Raw genomic sequence first — 10,117 nt, forward strand, 5'->3', positions numbered from 1 at the left:
TAACTGTGGCCACTTAAAACTACAAGATGGCTTTTTTAAATATAGAATGTTTATAATGTTTTTGGATTTGAGTTAATTTTAGGTTTTTTTTTCAGCTTTGGTTCCTGATGCTGTCAAGAAGGAACTATTACAAAAAATTAAAGCTCACTTTTCTGAAGATTTATGATGTGTTCATGTAACATTATATATATAATTATTTTGAAAAGTCTACTGTTGGATTTTCTTGTAAATATGGTATTGTATACTGGTGAATAAGCATTATTTGATTTGTTGGAAATTTGTAAGTCTTTTTTCAACCAGTTAAAATATGTAATTATTCAAAGCATATTTAAGGATGTGTGCCCATTAAATTTGTCTCCAGTCCGTTCTTCTCCTATATTCTTTTTATTCTTCAGCAGTATCGCTGGTTCTGAAAAATTAAGATAGGCAAAAATAGAGAATTTACTCTTTTTTTAGTCAGTATTAAACATTTTCAAGTTTTTTAGTCATGTTCATACACTTTGGAGACGGCCATATATAAATGTGCTACCCTCCAGAAATCGCAGGATTTTTGATGGTTCTTTAAATTTTTACACTGCTAGGGAAAGCAGTGATCATAATTACTTTTGGAATATTTAGGAAGATCACACAAAATTGAGTTTTAATTGTCATAGTCGAGGGCTACAGCAATTTTTTAAATATAAATTTATAAAGATAATACATTTTAAAACAAAAATTCTGATGCATCTGTGGATGCCAGTTATGTTAATATTTAGAAATTTGGCAGTCTGCTAAAACATACTGATACATATTCTGACCTATTTGGTCAATTGGCAGGTCCCGCTGTACATCACTTGATGACCGACTTGCATTTAGTTGCTGCAGGTAAACAGGAAATAACCCAAATTTTACGCAGTGGTGTAAAAGTCAGAACCTCCTTCACACCCATTTGAAATCAGCCCATTATCTAAGTTTACGTTCCTGAAGAGTCACAATCGCCATGTTCACTTGGTATGTAATTGATATTCTCATCCTCATTTTCGGAATCTGGGTCTTCTGTAAGAACATCTAATATGGATTCATCACGGAAATTTCGTACACTTAATTAGACATGCTAAATATTCACTAGAATGATACAAACAAGCCTGCTTCTCGAACACACTCTCTTCCTGTCCGCATGCATGTACTTTCCCGCTCATTTCACAGCCGAGAGTGAATGAGGACATGTTCAGATTATGTAAGAATGTGGTTGTGTTATCAATGCCTTGTAAGAAGAGTTCTCGACTTCCATTATGCTCATAATTAGTATACACTAGTATACATTTTATGCTTGTAGAGCCATCCAACAATATTCTGGTGAAGTCACAGCTTGCCGAAATGGCTGCTACTTTAGCTACAGTAAAATCATGCACCCGTAGATTCTACGAGCTCCGTCAGCAGCAGTGAAATAACGCGTCTGTAGTAGCATCTCCAGTGTGTTAAATAGATTGATTAAACCTCAAGTAGCATCTCCTGTGTGTTAAATAGGTCTGATTAAACCTCACCTAGATCCTACAATTTCTTTCCCTCAGAATGTTGATACTATTACAATATCCTGCTCATGCTATGTTTAGTTTCTTGGTTTCTGTAGTGTGATAGTGTAAATTTTTTTTTCTATTTTTGTTAAAATTTGATCAGTGTTTAATTTTCATACATCACATAATAACTTATTTGCAGTGTGCTGATGATTCACTTTGCATAATATCTCTGGGTGATCGTAAAAATTTTAATCTTGCAAATATTTGACTGTAACAATTCTTCTTGTATATATGGCTGTTAATAAATATTCAGTGATAAAAATTACAATATTGTATTATTCATTCATCCTCCTTTGTTGTAAATTCTTCTAAATCAGAGGTGCTCACGCAGGGCATTTCATCCCGTGGGCGGACAGCGGGCAGGCAGGTGATCAGCGTGTTATTGATCCACAGTGACGTGGTTATGTCACAATCCATGAAGGTTGGAGCTAAGTTTTCCCAGTCACTTGATCACTGCCGTGATACTCGAGTTTGAAATGGAGACAGAAAACAATGAAAGAAAGAGGCCAGAAATCCATGACATTTTCAATTTACGTTGTTAGGAATAAGTTATGTATGTCATTGCAGTTTATCTATTTTGACCAGATACAATAAAGAGCTAGGCCTACAAACTCCTGTATGTAATGAATTTCATTTTTCACTATTATATATTAAGAGATGCTTTTAGAAACATCTCTAATATAATGCGGAGTTACTGTAAGGTGGATAAGCTGTGGTTTCTTGGGTGTAAATTATCTGATAAACGCACCAACAATCCAGTCATGCTTACCGGGAATAACATAAGTTATGTTAGGTTGTTTATTTGAAGGCAGATACATTTACGTTTTTGTACTTTCATCTTAGATAGTAAATATCTATGTCCTCACTCATGATAAAACTCCCTCGCCATTTAGATGCTAGCTATTATCATTGGACGCCTGATACATTTCAAATACTATTTTCAGAAATTTAGTGAACAGGAAAATTCACTACAAAACTGTACAAAATCAAGCAGTAAATACGAGCAAATGTACCTGCACTTCGCTATGGTATTCTATATTGTATACAGATTTCTATATAAACTACTGTTCATGCTGTGAGAAAGATTATTGTGACGAGTTGGTAACGAGATAAATTAACACTCGATTGGTAGCTTCTGTACTAAGATTTATTAACTAAGTACTGAAACCACATTTACACACACGCGCGCGATTGTCGAGCCAACAACTTACACATGTACACAGGATACACGTAACTTTCGCTCACACACACACACACTCTCTCTCTCTCTCTCTCTCTCTCTCTCTCTCTCTCTCTCTCTCTCTCTCTCTCTCTCTCTCTCTCTCTCTCTCTCTCTCTCTCTCTCTCTCTCTCTCTCTCTCTCTCTCTCTCTCTCTCTCTCTCTCTCTCTCTCTCTCTCTCTCTCTCTCTCTCTCTCTCTCTCTCTCTCTCTCTCTCTCTCTCTCTCTCTCTCTCTCTCTCTCTCTCTCTCTCTCTCTCTCTCTCTCTCTCTCTCTCTCTCTCTCTCTCTCTCTCTCTCTCTCTCTCTCTCTCTCTCTCTCTCTCTCTCTCTCTCTCTCTCTCTCTCTCTCTCTCTCTCTCTCAGCTAAACAGTTATGTCACATGGCCACACGTTCTCTCCTTCGCCGTCAGTCTGCACTGTAGCACGCTATTTTACATGTAACATGCTTTAACAGCATTTTAGATAATCCCGTATTGACTATAAATCAAATAGCGAATATATAAGATTAACTTAAATATTGTATTTAAGTGGTCCACTTATTCAATACATATATAATTTATTACATTCAGTACATGTTTCGTCCCCTAAGGGACATCAGCTATAATAAAGTACAATAATGTATCAGAATATCAAAATTACGTTATTAAATTGGAAAGACACACTAAAAACATTATTGTATGATATTGTGATATATTGTTGTAGTTTATTATAGCCTGATCGTTAAGGCGCTGAAGTCTAAAAAATGGTCTGGCACCGAGGTTAGACGGTTTGAGTCCCGTTGGTTGAATAATTTTCACCATCAGAATGTTGGCCGGCAGGGGTGGGGAGGTGGTGGTATACAATTTCTAATCACTAGATTGCGTGTCAAAAGCCTGGATTAAATTCCAAACCTCTCCGCATTGCTCATATGAAGTGAGGGCATATGACGCTGTTGATGGTGATTCGTCCGTTGGATGGCGACGTTAAGCCTCGAGCAGACCCCTTGGTGCTATTCGACAGGAGTAGGCTATGTGCCGGCACCAGGTTTCACCCTCTCCCTACTATCATATATCACGTCATTCATTTCATCTCATTAACTCCTCTGATGCGGTTGATGTCAGGAAGGGCATCCGATCATAAAAACCCGCCACGACAAATTCATCTCACCTCATACCCGACCCCGTAGGAAAACGGGACAAGGGTTGGACAAACAACATTATAGCTAATGATGTCCCTTTGGGGACGAAACATGTACTAAATGTAATAAATTATGTATGTATTGAATAGGTAGACCATTTAAATATAATTTAATCTTAAATATTCTCCATCTGTAGCACGCTAGTCCGACAATCACGGCAGTTCACACACTTCACAGTACCGAAAGTCACTCACTGACTGAGCTCATGACTGAACTATACCAACACTCCAACCCAGGCAAGTCACTCCTCCCTTATATATCTGCGCCGGTCCTTCCAGAACAGTCCAGATGCTGGATGTGTCCGGGAACCTTGCGAGATGGAAGAAGCCAGATTAATCATCTGGTAATTTCCATATTACCATGCCGCGCAACTACGGACAGAAGTGAGAGGGGGCCGGTCTAGCACTTAAGTCTTGTTTATGATCGGCGTGGTCGAAACGTAAACTGGTGGGTCGATGCGGTGACGCCCCCAGCCCGTAGCAATTTGGCATGGCAAACGCTATAACCATTACATGTCTCTTTTAGCATTATCCAAGAAACACCACGGGGAGGACCCCATACTTTGTTTCCGATGGGGAGTTTTGATGATAATAGAAAGCCACGTTTCCTACTGCCATTCACAGTTGAGTTCAAGAGTTTCTACTATAATGGCAGGCTCACTTGCCTTCTGCCGTTTACAATGGAGATGGGGAGTTTTTATTATAGAGGTAAACCCCTTTTCCTAACGCCAGGCACAATCGAGTTGGGAAGATTTGATTATAATCGAGTAATGCAGCCCTATCTAATGTATTACGGATCGAGATACAGCAGAAAGTCATAGGACCAAAGTTGTAGAATTCTCCAAACAGAGAGGCGATTGTGCTAAGTTAACTGTTTTGTAATACGACTTACCATTTAGCCACCAATTACCCCGAAACCAAGGTCTGCACCGTAATTAAAATTGTCAAAATTTACAAAAATGAACATGTTGGAATTTTTCCTCAAAGGAAAGAGAATCCAGTTTTTGGGATTTTCACTCTCTCACATATGGAGAATTTGGTAATACAGTTAAGAAAGTTGGCATTAATTAAAGATAGGTTAATAACTGAGGACAGCCGGATTGGACAAATATGTAAATACCATGTGGATGTATTGGAAAAAAGAAATGTCCCTCACTAAATAGTGATGATATGAGTTACGGATTTAAGAAAGCGGTAACAGAAGAGAAATTTAGGCGCAGGGATTCTTAGATAAGAAGATGACTTATGGTGGTATTACTTAAGCCTAAAGAGGCAAGAAATTAAAGCAGAAAATGGAAGTAGAAGAGAAATACAGTAAAAATTACAGTAATACCAGAAAACAATTTACGGTGTGAAATAATGGGCCACACTTCCGTGGTACTGTTGAAATATTAACAGCCACCCTTAGTGCTATTCGAAGATGATTGTGACCTCCAATGATATTCCGCAAATATCCCACAGAATGGTGGCTTAACATCTCTCTCGCCGTCCACCCAATGAACAACCACAAGTTTTCAGGAATAATTACAAAAATTGCATTACCTTACTTCCCTGTTGGTAGGTTCATTGTCCGTCTGTGCGGGTGTCCATCACTCAATGCAGAACATGAAACCTGCTGAAAAAAGTAATTTTCTCAGTCATTTGAAGAGTAAGCGAAATTATGTACGTAAAAATAAGTTTTTAAAAAAGAAGGGACGATTCACATATAGTCTATGGATGTTACAGAGAATCAATAATAAAAGAAAAAAATTAAAAATACTGTTCTGGTCTTCCTATAAACCTACAGTCTACTCAGTGATTTTTAAATCATGTGCATATCTAAACCTGCTCCTGGATGAGTATACTGTAAATATGAAGTTTAGTTGAGAACTTTTGAGTCGTTTCGCCATGATGGTGGAACAGAGAAACAGATACGAAAGGTAAAGACCAGCGATACAATCTTGAGTTGACCTAAAGCAAAAAATATCAGAAAAATTGGCAAAAATAAATGAAATTACAGACAACTGATCCCCTACAACCTTATTTATATAGATACTAGAGGACCCGTGCTGCTCTGCAGCATTCCTTATAAATAGGTCAAATAACTGTTCCCGATATGCCTCTCGGAGTCATATTGTTTTGCCTGCCCTTTTCAGTGGTTTTCATCATCATCGTTGACCATATCCAGTTGCCCGGGTGTGGTGTATGAGCCCCCTCTTTGTCTATGATCCACTGTTCTCTCATAATCTTCTCCCAATCTTGTCCTCTCTCCTCGACATCTTTCTACACCAGATCTGTCCATTTTCCTTTGGGTCTGTCCACTGGTCTTTTTCCTTTTACTTCTCTTTCATATTCTCTTCTTGCAGTCCTGTTTGCACTCATCCTTCTTACATAGCCAAACCACTTCATCCTTGCTTTCTGAATCCTCTGTAGTAGGGAGTCTCCTATTCCTACCTCCTCTCGGACTTTTTCATTCCTGAATTTGTCCTTCCTGGTCTTCTGTATCATGGTACATAGGAACTTCATTTCTGCAGCTTGGAGTTTTGAGTTTCTTATCTCGTTAACGTGATAGTTTCCAAGATATACGTGAGGTTGGGTGTATAATATGATTTATATAATGTCATCTTTGCTTTTAATGGTACTTGTTTATCCCACAGCAGTTGTCTTTTGCTGGTAAAATTGAGTTTCCTTGCTAATTCGACTGTCCACCTCATACTTTGCAAAGTTGTCTTTTGATACTATACTACCCAAGTACTTAAACGTTGGAACACTGTCCAGTTTGGTGTCATTTATTCTGATTTGTGGTTTGTCATTTCCCCTCTGTAACTTCATCACCACCCTCTTAGCCTTGTTGATACTTAAATCATACCTCTTAAACTCTTTAATCAATTTCTGCAACTTTTTCTCCAATCATTTTCGGTTTCACCCCATATCACCACGTCATCTGCGAAGATGAAAGCTTGCAAGTCCTGCTGCTCCTTCCTTTTGAGAGCCTTTATTATGGCATCCATCACAGTGATAAATAAGAGGGGTGACAAAGCACTGCCTTGCTGTACTACTCTCTTTGTTTCAGACCATAACCATAACCCATTTGCACACAACTTCTGGTTTTATCATACAGCATCTTCACTTTTGCAATAAGACTGTCAAGGACTCCCAGCTCTTTTAGGCATTTCCAGATATGCTCCCTTGGTATGCTATCATAAGCCTTTTTGATGTCTAGGAATAGTAGAAAAATTGGTCATAGCTGAGTGTTCAGCCTGACTCTCCACGCTGCAGTGTTCGTCGAAGTGCTGACAGAGGCTATCTTCAAATATTCAAAGTCTTCATGTGGGACTTAAACTCTGACAGTCGTGTTGAACTTATCAATTGAGCGCGTGTGAACTCTAATGTATAACAAAGTCTTTATAATGGACATTGAGTCTATCAGTCACGTTGAACTTGTAATTTTTGCGAGTGATGAAGAACAAATTATTCAGTCTTTATTTGAACTTATAAATTTTGTCTATGTTGGAACTCTGATTATGACAAGTCATGTATTGGACTTAAGTGACAACAGTTCAGTTGAACTTATGTTCTGTGCGCTTGTAGAAACTTCTCGATATAACTTACTTTCGTTCTTGTAGAACTGAGTTATTACCACGTTGCCTGTGTATAACTTAATCTCTGAACCAATATTAATTTAAATGTGACACTACTGCAATATTCTAGGAACTGTGATATTTTTTCTTTACATTTCAGTCAGCATAATTTCTTTAATAGACACAAGTATTTATGAAAGTGTTTGAACTTTCCCATGAATATTACTGCAAATGATTACCATGATAATAGTATAATCGTGTGCTGCGACACAAGTGTTTCACTGTGAATTCAAACTGTGTTTTTTCATCCAGTTCAAATAGAACTGTGTATTCTTCTTCTGAACAGTGTGGAAATTATTTGTGTGTGACTGACAGCAGTATCTTTGATAAACTCTCGAACAGTCACCTATTTTATTCAATGTCAATGCGCCTAAGAACGAACTGTGCTTTCATTTCAACCTTCTTTCTTCGTCAAAGTGTTTAGTATTATTGCATGACTGACAGCAGTGTCTCTGATAAACTCTAGAGCAGTCATACATTTCTTTCAATGTCAAGTGCTAATTTATTTAGTGGAAAATCACCACGAACTGTGCCAAGTGCATGAACAATTTTAGTTTCATTATTTCTATTCATGAACTGTGCTTTATTTTCTTCCAATTTCGATGCTAATCGCATCTACATCTTTAGTGAACTCTTAAATTCTATCTACAAGATTAAGAGTGAATTCGATGGCATATCCCAACCATATTAAATAAAACAGTGCTGTTAAACTAAAGTGTCGGGGGACTGTGTAATTCTGGACACTCGTATAAGTTATGTGACAAGTGGTTACCCTGTAACATCGTCGGAGATCGTCCAGAACGTTGAAAGTTCGAGACTCAAGCCCATATCAAACCGACTTGGGTGTTCCGGCCTCATCTCAACGAAGTATTGGCAACTTCCAGAACGTGTTCCAGCCCCGTTCGGCCTGGTGAACTGGGAACACGGATCATTAAAAGGCGATGTTGAAGACAGCGACTATCAACAGTAAGGTGATGTGCCCTTTGATATGCATATCCTGAATAAAAAACTATTATTCAATCTAATTAAAATTTTTCTTATAGATAGGATCCTGCCTCCTGTACCAAGCCCTAGCTAGTAACCACCCAGTATTACCCTGAGGACTACTTCATGCTAACTTTACAGTTAAATCATAAAGTCGGCCTCTTTTACTGGTACAATATGTACAATTGTACGGGCTAGGTTTTCCTACAGGCAATGCATGCAGGAGTGCTGGGTGCTGCCACCAAAAGGACTGTGAAAGCAGAACTCGTACGCTACGTGAGAAATGTAATGTATAAGATTTTAATTGTTTAAAATCGTTCAACACAGTAAAATAGTACATTTGATTATGTACATGTATATATTCACATGTACTGAGCTAAAGTTTTTTATTTCGTGTAAGTAGTGAAATAAGTCCTGACACGCACAATTGTGTCGGTGCTGTTTTTCAGACGATAGTTCTTATTTAAAATGTAAAATAAACTGTAAACAAATGTATTTGAGAGAATTTTAGTAAGTTTTGGATGTACAATCAAAAATTCACACCTCCAGTATTCTTTCAGGGCTGACAACAAGGTGCAGCTGCCAAAAGGGCTGTAAAAGCAAAACTCGTCCTCATTGTAGAAAATGTAATGTATGCTTGTGTTTGAACAACGATTTTAATTATTTTAAGTTATTCTACACTTTAAAATACATTTGATCATGTACATATGTATATTTACATGCACTGAGGTAATTTTTCTTTTTTGTAAGTAGTGAATTAAGTACTGACATGCACAATTGTGTGGGTGATTTTTTCGGATGTTAGCTTTTATTTTGTAGAGTAAACTAAAAATATATGTATTTAAGAGCATTATAGTCAGTTTTTGACGTACAAACAGAAATTTGCACCACCAGTTTTCTTTCAGGTCTGAAAGGGATAAGAGGTATAGAACTAAATGAGGCCACAGCAATAGTTACAAATAGAGGATTGTGATGACTTTCAGTAAATTCACAGGGGTTTGTAGACTGAACGCTGAAAGGCATAATGGTCTCTAAGGATGATGATGATGATGATGATGATGATGATGATGCATGTCTTCTTCTTCTTAAGACGCCTTCTCCGAGTGGAGGTTGGTGATCCACGTAACTAGCTCTGATCTTGACAGCGCAGAATGGAATGCCACTTCTCAAGTACAGCAGTGCCATCTTCGAAGGTCTTTCAGCCATGAATTTCTTCTTCTCCCAACAGATCTCTTCCCCTGTATCTTTCCTTCGATAATAAGCTGTAATAACTGGGACCTCTCACCTCTCATATGTCCTAGGTATTGTGGTTTCATCTGTTTTATGGTGAGCAGTTCTTTTTGCTTTTGCATCCGACAATGGACCTCGGCATTTGAGATTTTCATTACCTGGGGTATCCGCAAGAGACGGCGATACAGGAACATTTCGAGGGCATCAATACGTTTTCCTATGATTGGATCCAGAGTCCATCTTTCACATCCATATAGGAGAACAGAAAATATATAGCAGCGGATCATACGAATTCGTAGTTGGAGACTGAGATCTATCCTCACAAAGAA

At 38.0% G+C, this 10,117-nt stretch overlaps 1 protein-coding gene across 4 annotated transcripts in view; it reads left to right on the top strand.

The window, feature by feature from the left end:
* Window positions 1-363, top strand: part of LOC136876918 (transcription and mRNA export factor ENY2-like) — a 30,880-nt gene extending 30,517 nt beyond the window's left edge. For all 4 annotated transcript variants that reach the window (XM_068228589.1, XM_068228587.1, XM_068228586.1 and 1 more), the window contains exon 4: window positions 96-363. In XM_068228589.1, coding sequence (XP_068084690.1) covers window positions 96-166 — 71 coding nt within the window. In that variant the 3' untranslated portion in view covers window positions 167-363. The remainder of the gene's footprint in view (window positions 1-95) is intronic.
* Window positions 364-10,117: the final 9,754 nt, after the last annotated feature.

Source organism: Anabrus simplex, chromosome 7, assembly GCF_040414725.1.
Source record: "Anabrus simplex isolate iqAnaSimp1 chromosome 7, ASM4041472v1, whole genome shotgun sequence".
NCBI lineage: Eukaryota > Metazoa > Arthropoda > Insecta > Orthoptera > Tettigoniidae > Anabrus > Anabrus simplex.